The 19,647-nt window shown below is 36.6% G+C and overlaps 1 protein-coding gene across 2 annotated transcripts in view; it reads right to left on the minus strand.

Annotated features, from left to right (window-relative positions):
* The window catches only part of Asz1 (ankyrin repeat, SAM and basic leucine zipper domain containing 1), a 58,098-nt gene extending 38,710 nt beyond the window's left edge, over positions 1-19,388 (minus strand). Inside the window, exons 1-4 of one of the 2 annotated variants that reach the window (NM_023729.3) lie at positions 19,259-19,388; positions 18,730-18,829; positions 15,103-15,225; positions 13,827-13,938 (exon numbers count right to left, since the gene is read on the minus strand). In NM_023729.3, the coding sequence (NP_076218.3) occupies positions 13,827-13,938; positions 15,103-15,225; positions 18,730-18,829; positions 19,259-19,363 (440 nt within the window). In that variant the 5' untranslated portion in view covers positions 19,364-19,388. Of the gene's footprint in view, positions 1-13,826; positions 13,939-15,102; positions 15,226-18,729; positions 18,830-19,258 lie in introns of those variants that run through there. The other variant, XM_006505176.3, reaches the window with a different exon arrangement.
* Between the last annotated feature and the right edge of the window lie 259 nt (positions 19,389-19,647).

The raw sequence follows: 19,647 nt of genomic DNA on the forward strand, positions 1-19,647 counted from the left end.
CCTTTCCATTTATTTTAACTCCCTTACCTTTGTTCTCAGTTACTGTAACACTATTCCTATCCTCAATCACCCTGCTTCTGTCAATGTCTACCCTTAGTCAACAATATCTTAGTATACAACATGATCGATCCTCTTCCTGCACCCCTCTCATAGTCACTGAAATTAAACGACTGTTAAACTGATTGCTACAATCTTCACATAATGTGTCCACCTAACACTGCAGTTGGCTCTTCCTGTAATATACTAGTTTGAGAGCAGAGCAGGTGATCACACCTTGTTCCCTAAATACACAGACTGAAGGTCTAGCTTCTGTACTATGCTCCTTAATTGTACTATACCTTGTCCCACTAGAACATTACAAATACTTCCACTGAGAGAATAAAACTGATACAAAAATCAGACCAATTAAATAACTCCAGATATACAACAAACCCCAAAACATAATTTTATGAAATATGACTAAAATCAAGGAAGTATGATGCCTCTAAAAATACTAATCCCGTAGTCATGAACTCAATGAAGCAGATCAGATGAAACCTCACACAAAGAGGTCAAAGGGACAAGTATAAGACAGCTTAGAAAAATCATAGAGGATATAAATCATTTCTTAAATGAATTCAAAGAGAATACAAATAAAGAGCTGAGTGAAATAAGGAAGCCAATATGGGATATGAAAGAGGAATTTAAAAGAGAAAAGATAAATAAAACTGAACATCGAGAAATACAAACATCATTAAGCCAATGGTCTCAATGAGAATGACCTTCACAGTCTCAATTACTAGAATGTTTGGTCCCCAGTAAGTGTAACTGTTTGGGAAGGATGATATGTCATGGGGGATGGGCATGGAAGTTTCAAAAGCCTATGCCATTCCCAATTAGCACTCTCTCCCTCCTGTCTCTCTCTGAATTGTGTTGGTGGATCAGATATAAGCTCTCAGCTACTGCTTTAGCTCCAGGCTGGCCTGCCTGCCTGCCTGCTGCCATGCTCCTGCCATGATCATCACAGACTCATCTGAAAACTGTTAGCCACAATAAACTCCTTGTATAAGTTGTCTCTGTCATCATGTCTCTTTACAGAAATAGAAAAGTAACTAAGACAGCCACAAACCACCACCACCACCACCACCACCACCATCACCAAAGCAAAACAAAAATCCCCAAAACCGATACAGTAGAAAGCTTCTCTTATATCATGAGTTACTTGGAAGACAGAGTATCAGGGATGAAGAACAAGCCACGATAGACTTTGAAATGTCTATCAAATAAAACAAGAATGTACAAAATAATATATTAAATCAATGAGACACCATTAAAAGACAAAATTTATTAATCATGGGGATGAACAAAGAGAACATCAGATCAGAGGCATAAATAATACATTCAATAAAGAACACATAAGAAAAGTTACCAGACCAAGAGAATGAGTTGACCATCCAGGACTCAGGAGGCATTATACTACCAAACAGACCAGACAGGAAAAGAACTACCCCATCCTATAGTCTAGTTAAAATGCAAAGCCTAGTGGACAAAAAGAAGCAAGACAGAAGAACCAATTCCAGACAGAGGTGAACATATCAGAGTTACAAAAGATTCAAAGACAGGGACCCAAGAGCCAGGATAATACGGATGCATCCCAAGCATTGAAACATTGAGGGCCAGCCCAGGAAGCCATGTGTTATAGCCGAAGGAAGAAAAACTTCCATGATAAGCACAAACTAAAGGGATTCATTGCTGTTAAGTCAGTCTCTCTCTCTCTCTCTCTCTCTCTCTCTCTCTCTCTCTCTCTCTCACACACACACACACACACACACACAGAAATAGAGAGAGAAAGAACATTCCATCAAAACACCATATTTTTCTTAGTAGCCTATTGAAATTAAAATTATCCTGCAGTAGGGTATAGAACAACTTTTAGTAAATACAGGAAAACTTAAATAACTTATTATGTTATAGCTGACAATGGACTAAAACTAGAAACCATCAGTAAAGGAACTATTAAATACATACAAACTTATGGAGATTGAACAATTGGTTGATGAGACTGGTCATTAAATAAATCAAGTAGGAAAATGAGACTGGAACTGTCTTAGGTAGGGTTTCTATTACTATGGCAAAACACCATGACCTAAAGCAACATGCGGAGTAAAAGATTTATCTGGCTTACATATTCTGGGTCACAGTCTACCAAAGGAAGCCAAGGCAGGAACTTGTTGGTAGGAACTAAAGCAGAAGCCATGAAGGAACATTGCCCACAGGTTTCTTCCTGTGGCTTTCTCCTGTAACTCAGGAGCAATGACCCAGGAGCAATGCTATCCAACGTGTGCTAGGTTCTCCCACATCAATCATTAATCACAAAAATGCACCGAAGGCTTGCCCACAGGTACTAACAGAGGCAATTCCTCAGCTGAAGTTCCCTCTTCCTAGATGATTGATTACAGCTTGTGTCAATGTGATAAAAAACTAACCAATATACTATACCCAAACCTATGGGATGCAATAAAAGCATTTCTAAGAAGAAAGTTTTATAGCTGCAAATGCCTACATTAAAACATTCAAAGTGATATCAAATAAATACTCAACTTAATGATATACCTTGGTAGGCCTGGTAAAAACAAGAAAAAATAAAAAAGATGGAAATCAATTGATGTAAAGAAATAATTAAGAATATGCCAGACATTAATAAAATGGGAACAAGAAACACAAAACTCAATGAAACAAAGGGTTTTTTGAAGCCTTAGTCAAAGCAAGGCTATAGAAGACACAGATTAATAAAATTATAGACAAAATGGTAACATTACTATAGATAGCAACAAAATTCATAGAATTATCAAGATATGCCTTAAAAACCTGTATTACTCTAAATTGAGCAAGTAAAAGTAAAGTAAAAGAAATAGATGAATTTCTAGATGTAGTTGGTATATCAAAATTATCAAATGAGAATACAAATCACATCAAATGCAAGTGAGAATACAGACAAAAGAGAAACCATACATACTATACTTCTGCTGGGATTCTAAACTAGCCTAGTCACTGTAGAGGTCAGTACATGTGTTTCTCGATAAAAACTAACAATCTATCCCATGACCTAATTAACCCGCCCCTGAGTATACCCAATGAACCTGAAAGTCTTACCACAGAAACTTGCACAGAGTATTTTACTGCTGCTCTCTTCAGGAGAGCTAAAAAATGGAGCTAGTGTAGATGCTATCAACAGATGGCTTTTTAAGGAAAATTATACTACAAATAAAATGCCATTTTTCAGCAGTAAAACAAAAATGAAAACACAAATATACAGAAAAGTCATTAGAACTTATGGACACTGTCTTGAGTGAAGTAAGTCATAGTCAGATAAATATCGCACATTTTCTTTCATACAAAGACTTTAGATGTAAGGTGTGTGTGTGTGTGTGTGTGTGTGTGTGTGTGTGTGTGTGTGTGGTATGCATTATAGAGAAGGGCTGTAGAAGAGGAAGACAAAATCTTAACAAAGGCAGACAGCAGAACGTGAAGGTATCCACACACAGGACAGCAGCTGAGAGACTATTCAGGGCAGGAGGAGCAGTGAGCTGTGAGTGGTGAGGAAGAGTGATGGGTTAAGAACAACATGCAATGGTACATATGTATGAAAATGCCATAATTAAAGCAATCACTTTGTATGCTAATTCAAAGGCTTCACTGATAAATAAAATACAAAAAGAATCTGGAAACAGTAAATAAATGCAGTGGTTAAAATCACATCTGGGAATAGCACAATAAAAACTGTGACCCAGAATATGTAAAGTTGTCTATTTGGCTTTTTATTTTTCTGTTTCCTAAACTTGAACAACATGTGTGTTTCTGAAGGGGACTTCAGAATAAGACAGAACCAAATGTTAAGAGGATTTTTTGCATTCCCATGCATCTATCACTTGTTATTCCTAAAGGGGAATGGCTCAGTTAAGGTACCCAGGTTTGAGTTGATACTGGTAAAGACTATCAGCAGTAGGGGTGATCCTGAAACCCAGCTGAGTCACCTCAATATTCTATTTCATTAAAATGGTCCATCCTGCTTCTAAGAAAACTACTAATTATGGAAGTTAGAAGAAACCATTTTCTGGAAGACTAGTACAAATACATATAGGAAATATATCTAGTAAATATTTCTAGAACCTCTAAGAGACAGAATCAAATGGACAAAACCCTAAGCATACAACAAAATAGTCTTAAAAAATAAGAAATAAAGTTTAGAATAAATTTGATTGATATTTTAGTGTGTGTGTGTACATGTATGTGTAAAGTACAGAGGGATTGTTTTTCAGGAACCATCTACTTGTTTTATGAGACATGTTCTGTCTAGCTGACATTTGAGGCCCCAAGTATGCTAAGATGGGTAGCCAGTGAGTCCCAGACAATTGCCTGTCTCTACTTCCTCTGTGCTGGGATTCAATCTCAGGCTACCATGCCTAGCACTTAACAAGAGTGCTGGAGACTGGATTCAATCTCAGGCTACCATGCCTAGCACTTAACAAGAGTGCTGGAGACTGGATTCAATCTCAGGCTACCATGCCTAGCACTTAACAAGAGTGCTGGAGACTGAATTCAGACTTCTGTACTTTAAGCAGCAAGCACTTACCAACTAAGTTACCTTCCCAGAGTACTAATCATTATGTTTAAGAAAAAGTAGCCAGAGGCAAAGGAATGTCTGAGGTTTGAGTCTATCCTAGTCTACAGAGTGAGTTCCAGGAAAGCCAGGGTTACAGAGAAAAAGTCTCTCTCTGCAAGCCCCTTCCCCCTAACCCCCCCCAAAAGAAAAAATTACAGGAAAAAGTAACATTTGCCTTTTGCTTGTTTGTTTTTTCATTTTTTGTGGAGTTTTGCTGGTTTGTTCTTATTTTTGTTTGGTTTTTGAAAGAGAGAGGGAGAAGGGAAGGGAGGGATGAGAGAGGAAGGAAGGGAAGGAAGAGAGGAGGGAGGGAGAAAGGGAGAGACAGAGAGAGAGACTGCAAATAACAAAGCTGGGTGGCTAGGTAAGTGAGTAGGGGAAAGAGAAAACATGATTGAACAGTGTATGATAAAATTTTTCAATAGAAGAAAATCTAAAAGAAAAATTTCATTAGAGATATGAACATTTAGTAATAAGGTACTCAGAAATTATAAAACTAAAAATAATAAGTTAATAGATAAACTTAATAGTAGATGCACTAACTTAGCACAGATTTGGCGGTAAGGAAAATATAGCAGGAGAGAACACCATTGTAAGATGTGGAAGAGAAAAAAGGATGTATAAAGAAGTAAAGAGTGTTAGTAAGCAGAAAGGATGTGGAGTGGCGGTCTAAATCCCAATCACATGAAGAGAATGAGATAAAGGCAGTATCTTACCAACTGATAAATTCCAAACTAATAAGAGACTTCGAGAAGTCTCCACTTCATAAGCCATCAATGAGCTGCTCTGCACTGCTCACCTCTTTAAGGCAGGTACTTTTTTCTCTCTGGAGAAGGAGTGTGGGAAGGATGGGAAAATAGTATCTTGTGACAAGCACCCTCCCCTTTACGCATTCTGGCCCCAAGGACCTAGGGTTAGGAAGGAAACCTTAAAAGATCTACGATAAGATGAACAGCTGACTTTTCAATAGAAAACAGCAGAGGCCAGGAAGTAAGAAACAGTTTTAAGAATGTTGCAGTTAACCTAGGTACGGAATAGGAGCTTCAAGTTTATACAGTATATTAAGTATGCACAGCGCTGGTGACATGACTCTGTACACGCTGCTGCTGTGTGATGTAAGAGCTCAAGTAAGGGTGCACATACCTTATGTATACATTGGCAAGGATGTAAAATGGATGTTCTTTCAGAGAGCTTACAGTTTGAACTGGCAAACATATTTTTTTTTGAGGATTCTTTACCCATTTTAAATGTATTAACTTTGAAAGTAATCTACTTCTGGAAGTCTTTCACAGCATTAATATGTATATCCCTGTTAGGGTAGCATTTAGGCTCTGCTCTCTATCACCTGTGATGCTTTTATTGTAAAAACAAAGCTGAAAATACAAATAAAATTATAGAGTTAGAAATACATGAAGTGGACACTCAAATCTTAGAAGTCTGTCTGATGAGATATGATGTATGACACAAGAATGTCAAATGACACACAACTTAATGCTTTCAACATGGTAATGCTTAGTAAGGCCAATGTACTCACACATTGTAGCAAAGCTGTGAAGGCACCTAAAGAGTTTTCAAACAAAGATAAAGTTATTAAGTATTGACACAAAGATCCCATAAGATTTTTGAGTGAACAGAACATTGTGCATGCATACATTGGCATGTAAGTCCTTTTCTGATTTTGAAAGGATTGTGGATCTTCATTAAACTATTTAGCTACTGTCTCCGAAAGAAGAGAACAAATTTCTTCCATCGTGGGCTTACTTCATGAATCTATTTGTTATTTAAATAGTCACACCAAAATGTGTCAAATATTTATATGCAGGTTTAAAAAGACCCATCAGGAAGTAAACGGTCATTTCCAGTAGAATGCTTTCTACGTTAGCCGCTTTAAAACTGCGTCTGAAGAAGACTGTGATTCTGTCCGCCTGCGTTATCAATAGCAAGCTGTGCCAGATTTGTATTTAAAGTAGAAGCACGTTCTCATTGCAAGCCAATATTAGAGTCTATCAAACTGCTCCAATGACATTTATAACTGAATTTATACTCTGAGAAAGAAGGTAAAAATGTTCCCAGGGTTTCTTCTTCTTTCTTTTAAGAGTGGGTAATAATGTTCAACAAGTTAATAAACACACAATGATTACGTCAAAACCTTGAACACTGGTTAATGTGTCCTTATTTATCAATGGTAATAAAACATCTACTGATGCCACACAAGTTTGTAAAACTATTATCTCCTGGCTTAGAAATCTGAATTGCCAGAAAGTATCTTCTAAATATAAGTATATCACACATATAAATATATATGTACATGTATATATATTTCATATATAAAAATATATTATCAATTATTCGTGATATGAAAATCATACAAAAATTATATATTAACACATTATAAATATACATATAAATACATATGTATATATCACATATACATACTATATATACATATAAATGAAATATATATGTATTTCATATATGTATTGTATATGAAATATATGCACATATGAAAATATTTCATCAAACTAGGTGGAAATCTTAAAACTTCTAAAAACAAGACCCATTAAGTTTCAACATGCTTTTACAAGGGTTATAACTACTTTAGCAATAAAAATGTCAGCTGTATTTACCACTGATTTATAAGCATTATTTAGACAACATATTTAAAAGCAATTAACACAGCGCTTGAAAGGCAGCAAATATTAAGATAAATGTTTGCTTTAAAACATGTCTGATAAGGTGGCTCAGTGGTAAAAGGCCCTGGCTGTGCAGGCCTAATGGAACCCAGGAAATGAAAATGTATTTGCACAGCACAGGAACTATGAGCAGAGAGAAAAAAATGCCTACAGAGTGGGAGAAAATCTCTGCCTGCTAAGTGTTTAAATCAACATTATTTAAGAAAAACATAACTGTGGTTTCTTAGAGCATTAATATTAAAAATTACTTTCAAGTTGTTAATTCTTTGCCATTAATCCCAAAGAAAGAAAGAAAAAATAGAGAATTAAAGAATGAAGTAGATTTCTTTGCATCAACATGGAAACCTTATGAAATGTCAAATTCATATTTTTGAAAAAACTATAAATTTACACAGAAAAAATAAAGAAACAGAGTAGATACTAAAATAGTCATAACTATAAAAAGAAATTAAAACCAGAAGATGTTAATTTCTCCTTGTAGACATGGTAGGCTAAATAATTTGTACTAAAGCTATGAAGGCACTTAAAGCATCTGTATTAAAAAATTAAATTTTCCCAAAAGCAAACATAGCCAGGAATCCTCGCTGAACAGAACTCTAGAGCTGACATTTACACACGCTTTGGCTCGAGGACCCGTTCCAGTTCACAAAAGCCAGCGGGAAAATGGCCTGGAACATCAGAATTAAGTTAACAGTCCTGGGATATACCCAGCAAAGGGCTTGATAAATCCTACCCATGACAAATTAAGTTGGCACTCAAAGGGATCGTATCTTCTAGGTTGAAAAACAAATTTTCATGTCCCACCTCCAACCATGATTCCAGAACTGGTAATGTCCCAGGCACCTTTTAGAATGAGCCAATTTTCACTGACATACAATGAATTGAATGCCTCCTATTTTCCCACAGGAAGTTTTAAAATCTACATTCTGGCACCCTTGGTCCTTAAGAAGAGGCAGGAGCCCCGTTACCAACAGAAAAGGCTCACAGAGCTCATACAATGGCACTGACCGATCTGGGTGGCACATTTACTGTATTAGAGAAGTTCTGACTTAGGGTTTGAAATATTTTCAGGGAATAATAAATTATAAAAAGTAGCACTGTAATTTTAAAAGGAAACCAGAAAAGTAAACGGGATTAACTCCCCATTTTAGCAACGGGTCGAAGGTAAATGAGATTTGGTGAACTAACGCAATGTGTCTATTGCATGAGTATGGAAAGGCCTGTACCAATAATAAGCATGTGGCAATGATACGGTCTCTCCTTCCACCATTACGTGGGTTCCTGGAGCACTCATTAGATTTGCAGGGCAAGCACTTCTACCCATTCAGCCATTTTATCAGTTCCAGACTTGAACATCTAGTTATTTACTTACATAAGAATTCAGCAGCAGGAGAAGCAGCAAAAGTATTGGAGCAGCTAAGAACTGTTATACAGCTGGCATGACGACATACACCTTTCATGCCAGCACTATAGAGGCTCTATGACGCTGAGGCTAGCCTGGTCTACACAGCAAGTTCCAACCTGCCAGAGCTATATAACAAAACCCTGTCTCAAGAAAACTCTGGATAGTAAATGTTTACCTTTAAGTGAAAAAAATTTCAGTTTGTAGATCAAAAATAAAAGGCCCACTATAAAAAGGCTAAGTTATATTTGTTTTTAGTTTTAGCTTCTTTGTAAGAGAACTGCTGGAAAACTTTCTCCTATGTCAATGAATGGGTAAGTGAAGAACACCACCACAACTCAGGGCAACAAACATGGAGAGGATGTTGACTCTGGAAAGAGTTTAGAATTCATAGATGTACAAGACTAGGGAGTCTCTGATAGGGATAGTCTAGGTTCCTGGGTGCCTTCTCTTGGAGGAGAAAGGCAGAAAGAGTTCCAGCCGATAATGAAGGTAGAACACTTGAAGTTCATGTCACCCACAACAAGAGTTCCACTCACTACACACCAACAACTTGATCTGAACTTTATCAAACAATATAAAGTATTTTTCCTAAATAGTCTAAAAAGATGAATCCAGACAGAATGGAAGGAAGAAAGGAGGGAGGGAGAGAGGAATGAGAGGAAGAAGAAAAGGAAAGAGGGAGGAAAATACAACAATGAACTATAATGGCTACAGAAGAGGAAAATGAAAACAAACACAAACATTTGGTGGAAACAAGACAGCACCCACACAAAGTCATTGCTGCAGTAGTGCAAACAGTGATCACAAGCACCACACACAATCTCCTAATACGCAGGCAGGTTACATATAGGTGTGCGAAAGTCAGTGCTACCCAAAGGAAGCACCCAAGGTTCCTGTGCACACGTAGGCGGGCAGGGGTGGAGAAAGATGCAAGGCTGCCAATGCTCTTACCACTCATGTCCCCAGGCTTGGTGTTAAAATGCTTTAAATTCTGCTTTTCAAAGTCAGCAAAGAACTTTACAGAAATTATATATATGTACATACATATATGTATCTATATACACACACATATATGTATACGTATATACATACATACTCACATTACACACATATATATACATATATACACATATATAATTTATATATATACACAAATATATATTGCCCTTTCAATTTCTAAGCCAGTCAATTTTATTTTATTTTACTAGTTTTATTTAACCATACCAGTGTATTAGTTTCTGTTATGGTTTGGTCTTTTGCTTGCATCCATAATGCTAAATACTAGCCCCCAAGCTCTGGTTGCTCCCAGGGAGAGTCTACACACACCCAAAGGACATACCTACATGACACTATGAAACCTTGCCCAAGTTATCCCTGATTGGTGAATAAAGATGCCTATAGCCAGTAGCTGATAGAAGAGAGATAGGCAGGGATCTTGGGTTCCTGGACTTGGGGTCTGATGAGACCACAAGGGGGAGAAAAAGGGGAAGAGTTGAGGTAGCAGTCATAGGGTAAGGGAGTTATAAATTATAAATACATGGCAATCAAGGCTGGCCAACTGTAGCTAAGAGCAGCCCAAAAGGAACACAGCAAGTTATAATTTGGGGTTATTGATGGGGAAGTAGATTCTAATAGCATAGAGTGCAGTCATCTGCCAAGATCTAGTGCTGATTAAGGCTTATTATAATAATAAAACTCGTGTCTCTTTTATCTGGGAACTAAATGATCAAAGGCAGGGCAAAATTCCCCGGCTAAGATTAAACATTTTCTACTATAAGTTTCTTTCTATTGCAGTAGTAAAATAAAAGGCTAAAGCAACTAACATATAGAGGGAAGGGTTTAACTGGCTTATGGTTCCAAAGGGATGAACGTCTGACATGGCAAGGAAGGGTGGCAATAAGCAGCTAGCATGGAGTTTGAGCTGAAGCTGAGGGCTCAGACTTTTGAGCTGCCCAAAGCAGAGAGAGCTAAAGGAATGGCACCAGTCTTTAACCACTCAAAGCCCACTCTTACTTTCTCTCAAGGCTACACTTCCCAAGCCTCTACAAGCAATGCCAACTGGACACCAAGTATTCAAATGCTCAAGACTATGGTAGCATTTATGATTCAAACAACCACACCCACAATACAAAGAGTTCATGATTCTTTCAAAATTAGTCATAGGATGGAATACCAAGGAATATATCACTGACATATACAACACAGAAACTAATATTCATTATCTTTGGTAAAAGAAATTAGACACATACAATATCAAACAATTCTATTCATATAATATAGACTAAAATGGTTATAGGTGTAGGAACCAGTGACAGATGACACATTAGCTACTAAAAGAAGGGAATGTTACAGGAAAGGGTACAAGTAAAGGAAGATTAGAAATGTTCTGATTTAGAGTGTGGATAACACAAGCATATACTGTTTCAGTCAGTTCATTATACACAAAAATGTAAATAATTTACTGGATATAAATTTTATGTAATTAAAAAAATCATTGCAGAAATTCCATGGTACCATCCCAAAAGACTTCTAGCAAATAAAAGTATAGGAAATTCAATATTTACTTGCAACTTTTATGCTTTCTACTCATGTTTAGCAAAACTAACCAAGAGAGTTGATTCAAATCGTTCTTTTTTATTATAAAAGTTTAGCTGTCTCTTTTGAGACTATGCCTGGGCCTAGCAAACACAGAAGTGGATGCTCACAGTCAGCTATTGGATGGATCACAGGGCCCCCAATGGAGGAGCTAGAGAAAGTACCCAAGGAGCTAAAGGGGTCTGCAACCCTATAGGTGGAACAACATTATGAACTAACAAGTACTCCAGAGCTCTTGACTCTAGCTGCATATGTATCAAAAGATGGCCTAGTCGGCCATCACTGGAAAGAGAGGCCCATTGGACATGCAAACTTTATATGCCCCAGAACAGGGGAACGCCAGGGCCAAGAATTGGGAGTGGGTGGGTAGGGGAGTGTGTGTGAGGGTATGGGGGACTTTTGGGATAGCATTGGAAATGTAAATGAGGAAAATACCTAATAAAAAGTATATATAAAAAAGTTTAGACTCCTAAAATCTAACAAATGAGTTAATTCCTTATTTTCTTCAGGCCTTCCCCGCATTTTATATACAAACTTCTGAAAGATGATATCTCATTCTTAGAGGCAGAATAGAAGATCCCAAGACACTGGCTCGCTTGTCATCTCCTTTATTATGCTTATAAGCTAGGCAGTAATGGACAAAGCTTTCATCACTTACTGTTAGCACAGTCTTTCTGTAAGTGGAACAGGTTCGACCTTGAACTCATAATCTCCCTGCTTCAAAATCCTGCAAGCTAAGACTAACAGGGATGTACTACCATGTCCTGGCTACTACCTATAATATCTTGTGAAAGCAGTGAAAGTTAAAAAGCAAAAACAAAAACTGAAAAACGCATAGCAAACTCTGTTCCTTTGAATCCAGAGAGGCAAATCTTATCTAAGTCATCTCCAAAGGTACAAATCTAAATGACAGCACCCACGAATTTGATTTAACTATATGTTTTAATCATTTGTTTCAATTTCAAGATACAACCAGATCCAAAATTTACATTTAAGAGTTATATTCTAAAGAAAATAAAAATATTCCTATGAAGTGGTAAGCTAAATATTTGCAGCTAGTTTTAATATCTACTCTTTTAATCTTTAATTTTTTTTATTACTTTTATTTTTTTACAGTCCAGTCATTACTTCCTCCCAGTCCACCCTCCCACAGTTCCTCATCCCATTCCCCCTCCCCCTGTCTCTAAGAGGATGTCCCTTCGCCCCATGATTATCTATATGGCTTGACCTTTTTAACACTAGATCAGGGGTTCTTAACATTAATACTGTTTACATTCTGGGGTTAGAAATCTATTGCTTGCACGGGATTTTGTATGTATTATAGGGTATCTTACTGGGCATCCCTGACCTCTAGCTACTAAATGTTAAAAATATCTTTGAGATATAACAATAAAAAGTATCTTTAGAGATTGCCATGGTGGTATGGAAAGCAAAATAGATCTTGCTTGAGAAGTACTCCAGAGATAAAAATATTTTTTATTTTAGATATAGAAATGCTATGTAAGTACTTTCCAAGGCTGCTAATTTGTCTCATAGATAGCAAACTAAATTAGGAAGAAATCTTCAGAGTTCAGAACAATTGTTACAACAATTGAGGCAATGGATAGTAACTATTTGTAATAATTTATGAATGATTCTATCAATACTAGGCATTTATTTTATGTATACTAATTCCTACTTTCTTTATTTTTAAGATTAGCTAAAAGAAAAGGAGAGATTTAGTAGAAAAATTGACTAGAAAATAAAGTCAGGCAAGAAGCCAACTAAAACATTTTTTTCAAGTAATCTATTTTTATTATTAGTGAATTTTCAACATATATGTGGTTCATTTACTGTTTGTATATAGTACTATCCCATATATACAATAACCTGACCAACTGATAAAGTTGTAGGAAAAGGGAAATACTTTTATGCATTTTCTTAGTATTGGTATAAATAAAAGAATTCTCTTAAGAAATACTTATTTAGTCATTGATTTACTTATGTGTATACATATTATGTGTGTGTGTGTGGGGGGGTGGATGTGTGTGCAAGTGCCTATGAGGTCCAGAAAAGAGTGTTGGATTCCCTGGAACTGAAGACAGAGTTTGCTGTGAGCTGTGGTTCTGGGAACTGACCTCGAGTCATCCGCAGGAGCAGTACATTCACGACATAATTGCCAAGCACTGTGCCAGACCCAAACTCTTAATTCTCACCTGGAGAGAAACACTTGAGCAACTTTACTACCATACATCACTCAACAAACATGTTCTTGTGAGACTATGATTCACAGGAAATAAGATTTATAGTTCTGTTACTTTGTAATTTCAAATTTACCAAAAGTTTGCCCTCATGTTATCTCCTTTTGATAATAATAGTCAATGGAACTGTGACTTTATGACGCATTTTCATTCACCATTTGGCCAAGCAAACAATGTTATTGACCTTTAAATATTCATTTTATCACATGTATAACAGGTTGATAGAGTATTTGAAAAAGAGAGGCTCTTACCTACAAGCAGTATTTGGGTCCGCATTTCTTGAAAGTAGTAACTCTACACATTTCAAGACTTGCTCCTCTGAGCCACGAGCAGAACAAGCACTTATCAAAATGGTTAACTTGTCTATATGAGTGGAAAAGCAAAGAAGTCCTCACACATTAGGAAGTGCTTCTAATTGCCTTCTTTACCATCCTAAGCATGTACTGAACTTTAAAATTCTCAACCTCTTCCCATCTCTATCTCTCCATGCATATCTCACCATCTTAGCAAAGGCTCTTTTGCACCTCTAAATTATGTTGAATTCATATCGTAACTTTCTTCACTTATTGGCATTTCTTCAGGAGAATAGAAAGTGGTTCGACACAATGAATGTGAATATCTACATCCATCACATGCATGTGAAGTTTTCATAGATACAAATCTGTCTGCTCAATTTGGGATTGGAAAATAATGATACAGTCTCTGATTTTACTTCACTTCTAACAATCCTGGAGGTTTGTCTGTAAACTGTACTAGTGCAGAGGTCAGAAGACAACTCCTAGAAATTGGTTCTCTCCTTCCATCATGTGGATTCCAGGGATTAAACTCACATAAGCAGGCATGGGTTGGCAACAAGTGCTTTTGCCTGATGAGCCATCTTTCTGGTCCCTCCACCTCTCAGTGTGTTCTTTTTTGTTTGTTTGGTTTTGGTTTTGTTTTTTTGTTTTTGAGTTTTGTCATTTCTATTCTGTGAATTCACCCAAACTTATTACCTCAAAGATGAAATGAATTCAAATATCTATTAGCAACATCTTAGTGAGGTGGCGTCACTGCTTCAATGAACCAAACTGCATTTACGTATATACCATTGCTTTTTAGAACGGACTCACAGTACTAAGCAACAGTTGTTGAATAACAAAAAAAAAAACAGTCTTAATAAACGATCTATGAAAAAACTTTGTTTTCAAGTATACAAAGCAAATTTCAAATAGTTTTTCACAAAATTACTGGCTTTTTGATATTGCTTTCAGTGACTTTCCTTTAAAAACAAAAATACCTAGCATGTTATTTAAAAGTACACATTAATATAACCTGTCATAAAAATAACAAAAACTATGCATTGCAATCTATTTTCTTGGAGAAGCAGTTTTTAAAAACATGTATATTTAAGTTTGAGTTTTCATATCCCTATACAACTAATAGATTTTTGCTTAAAGTACTTTAATTTTTCACTTAGTATAACTTTTGTTTAGAAGTCAAAGAATCACAGTAAACTGTCAGTTAAATTTTCTCAAGCATTTTACTTACCCTTATCAAAGCTGGCATTAGCACCTCTGTCCAAAAGGAAGCGAACCAGCTCTGCATTGGCCACACTAGCGGCATACATAAGAGGGGTCCATCCATAGCGGAAGCTGGAGTCCACATTAATGCCTATCCATGAGGAGAACATCTGTTTTAAAGACTTAATTTCTTAATTGTGTGTATACATATAATTATGTATAATTTTATATATTATATATTTATAATTTATATGTATTATATATAAAATGCAATACACACATGTATGAATGTTTACCTGTACAAATGTATACATACCACCGGTATGCCGAGAGACAAGGGGGCATAAGAAGTCCAGGAACTTTAATGGAGTTACAGATGGTTTTCAGCTACCATATACATGTCTCAGAAAGGTTTCTTGATAAGAAAGGCTTAAAAAACTACATGAATTGGTATTAATAAAATTTGCTACCTTCAGTTTCATGGTGGCACTACATTCAATGAGACCCAATATGACTAATATTTACCACATAATAAATATAGCACCTGTAATATAAAAATTTTCTATGATATTTTCTATGGTGGTATTGGGGAAGATTTTGTGGAGGTTATATGTCTTTTATGTGACAATATTACGCCTGGGAAATATCATACATCTTTATGGTTTCAAATGCTACATATGTCTCCAAGAGACCCTTAACGTCTTACCAACATGCAATTTAACCCATGGATAACTTATGAAGCATGACTGAAAGTTAGGTTAGATCATAAAACTCTGAGAAATGCAGCCTTCATTTTGTAATCCATGATTCAGTATTACCATATCTATATTATAAACACAAAATACAACTGGTGGGAATGAAACAGAAGGCAAGGGAACCAATAGGAAGCTAGAAGTACATAATAAAAAAATAAAACCCAGAACACGGAAAAGAGAGGAATTAGAAGTAAAATAAAAGGAAATTTAAAGATAGTATCACTGTAATTTAAAATAACTTTGAGGTGTGATTAAAAGAACAAGCAAAAACTTACCATCAAGTTTTACTTTAAAAAATTAATTAACAAGCAGTGAGCTAGAATAAGGAGAGGTCTGAAATGTCAGGGCTTGAATACAAAATAAAGTTTGAATTAGTAGTATTTAGATGGGACAGAGCAGGAGAGAGGGATAAAAAGTTATGAGCACTGGCTGCTCTTTCATAGGACTTACCTGGTTCAATTCCCAGCACCCATATGGCAGCTCACAACCAACTTTAACTCCAGTTCTATGATATGCAATGCCTTTTTCTGACCTCTGTGGTACTGCATGCATGTACACAGACATTCAGACAGATAAAACATCCACACACATTACAGATAGAGATGCAGATACTGATAGACATAACATTTAGAATGTGACAGAGACAGGTAGTAACTGCCAAGAAAGGACAGCAATAAAAATCTTCAAGCCATTAACACTACAACTCTCTTGAATTATTAGGAATTTTCTCAAAAGTACTGGCCTAGCAATATAAGACAAACAGAAAAATGTTGGGCTAACCTAGGATTAAGAAATCTAGAATCTGTGTTACAAGGACAAAGACACAGTAAGAGAATGAACCCAAACCCATTAAATTATTTAAACCACTTCCTTTAAGGATATTAAGAGTAAAGTGGTAATTTCTCAGTGACACTTGGAGACCAAGAGGCTGGAGGGATGGCTCAGCAGTTAAGAGCAGTGACTCTTTTTCTAGACCTGGGTCTAATTCTCAGCACCCATATGGTGATTTGTAGGTGTAGCTGCTGACATATAGACAGTCAAAACACCTATACAAATAAAATTAAAAATTAATTAAAAATAATCACTAATTTCAGGGAAGAAAAGAGAATGCTTTCTGTTTCAAAGAAATTATATAGTTAACAGCATTGGCTTTAACGTTTTATAGTATACAGATTTTTCATGGTCTCTTGCTATAGCATTCTCCTTAGAAAGATAAAAGTCATGTCACTGAGGAAATGCTCTGAAGAGCTGACTGTTTTCTTGGTGAAGCACTAAGACACTGAAGACTAAAAAAGTACATTTCCAGCCGTCTTAGTCAAACTCTTATGATGCATATTGTAACTACTGGGGAAATGCAGTACTGAATTCTATGCTTGAGCTTCTGTTTGTCTTTCCTAACAATTTTTCCTCTGTAAGATGATGTGATAGTCAGAAAATGAGTTTAGAAAAACAATCATATTTCCTTATTCTTTTCTTTGGCAGTTGCTAGCAAAACTGTGATCAAAGATAGAAATAAAACACATGACAACAGAGAAGTAAACATTGAACTCTGGTATAAAAATTCTCACTGGTTATCACTTCTAACACTTATTTTGTGGAAGCAAAAGTAAAAGACCTTCTCCTTATACCTACACAGTTATTTTTGTTTTTTTTTAAGATGAGTTTTAAAATGTATTGTAATTAAAGACAAATTTCAAATGGCTGAGCACTTACTTAGCAGTTGGCTCTTTGCAAGAGGCTGAAGCTTCTCATTTGCCCACCATCACACTAACCCCTAGTACTTCATGCTCCTCCAGCACCCTCAACATTCCTAGTCACACTATTCTGAGAAAAAAATTCTCTTTTCTGAAACAAACGTCTGCCTATTCTACCCCAACTATCACCATGCTCAGTACATGTACACGTCCAGTCCTCTAATTTCCTTATTTAACTCTTATTGAACATTGTCAGGTGAATAGCAAACTTCCCCATTTGTTACAAAAATAACACCTAAGACTTACATATTGCTTACACATCTTAACCTAATATTGACTTAAACCTTATTCTAAGGCTTTATTTACATGTTATTTTTTCTAATTTTAATTTCAATATCCTTGAATACAATGCTGCTATCCTTTTTAAAAAGGGGGAAAACTGAAACCTACAAAAGTTTGGTAGCTTATTTAATATTAAAGAGCCATCAAATATCATGGTTATTAATCAAAACCTGATCTTGTTTTGCAATGATGTATTTTCATTAGATGGTATATTGTCTCTAGCATAGAAGAGAAACAGTTGCTGTCCACAACCTCATAGTTGTGTATGTATTTTGTGTCTTGAACTTGTTAGCCCTTGGATAATTTCAACCACTAGGATCAACAATTTAATTTGTATGTGTAGGTAATTTTTAAAAAAATTGTACTTAATTTATAAGAAAGCATTATGAGACTTGGGATAAAACTGTATTTTACATAAAGGAACTGATGCTCTAAAAATGCTTATATAACATCCCCAAGAAATCACATTGAATAGGCCATGAAACTAGAATATCCAGATATTCATTTTGATATTCGACTCAGGCCTTAGACCACCAAAACATAATGTAGAAAGAGACAGAACCTGAAAGAATTAAGAAGCATATTATATAGCAAAGTAAATATTTTAAAAAGGACAACCAAGGTGGGGGTAAGATTAGTCAGAGGCAGGCTTCTTAAAGGTTCAAGAACCAATGGAAAGCATTTAGACCCATTCCAAGTAAGAGGGTAGATGAAGAAAGAAGTCAGGAAGACAAGAAGCCAACTAACACATGGGTAACACAACTGTTAACGCTCATTAGGTAAAAGCCGACACAAACTTTAAAAACGTAGGTGCTCTAATGAAGTTAATCAATGATACATTTGTCAAGATTCCCAGACTCTCACCAGAATCCAGGAGTTCTTTAACTAAAGAAATATCTCCGGTGGTCAGTGCTTTCTTAAATGTCTCGTTCTTCTCTTCAACGGGTAAAGACCTTTTTAATTTCTAAAAGAGCAGGAAGTTAAATTTCTCATTAATGTATATCTTCATCTACAATGCATCAGGAAATAACAATAAAACAATAAAACAAACAAACTACATAGGGTTGTTTCTGCTTTGGCCTGCAAACGAAATACGGGACAAATCTGTCTAAAATTGTCTTTACAGGGAATGGGCAAAGATGAGATGAGCCAAATCCAGGTGACACTACGTCTGTGGCCTAAAGGATGCAACCAATGAAAACCGCGGTTGGTAAACAAGGGGGCATTTGGCTGGTTGGCCTAATAACCTGAAACACGCTTAAGCCAAAGCTCTGGGAAAAAGTTAGGGAGCTGGGCACGAAGGGGAAAACTGGGTCCACGTGTCTAGGCCTAGCTCCCGAAAGCCACGGGAGGCCCCAAACGGGTGAGGTCCAGCAGTTGCCTTCTCCACTACCTGAGAGGACCGGTCGAGATACCCAATATCCCAGCCGTCATCCTCACTATCGCTGCTCTCGCCTCCACCAGCCACTGCCAAGCCCCTCAGTGTGCCCGCTGCCATGGCTCCAAGCTGTTCTTCCGGTGCCTGCGCACTATCAGAGCTTGAGCGAGCGTGGCCTTGCGCAAGCGCCTGGGACCTCTGGCGCAGGCGCAGAGCGGCTCACAGCCACTTCCTCCGCCCACGAGCTGGCCTTTCACACCGGAACCTGATGGGGTCACATCTCACGAAGGCTTGCCGCTCCTCTCTCCTCTTCCGTGGTACTTCCAACTCCTTTAAGAGACGTTGTTTCATTAAAAAAATAAAAATAAGATAAATTGTTTGATTACATTCTTGAACTTCAAAGA

This window comes from Mus musculus, chromosome 6, assembly GCF_000001635.26.
Source record: "Mus musculus strain C57BL/6J chromosome 6, GRCm38.p6 C57BL/6J".
NCBI lineage: Eukaryota > Metazoa > Chordata > Mammalia > Rodentia > Muridae > Mus > Mus musculus.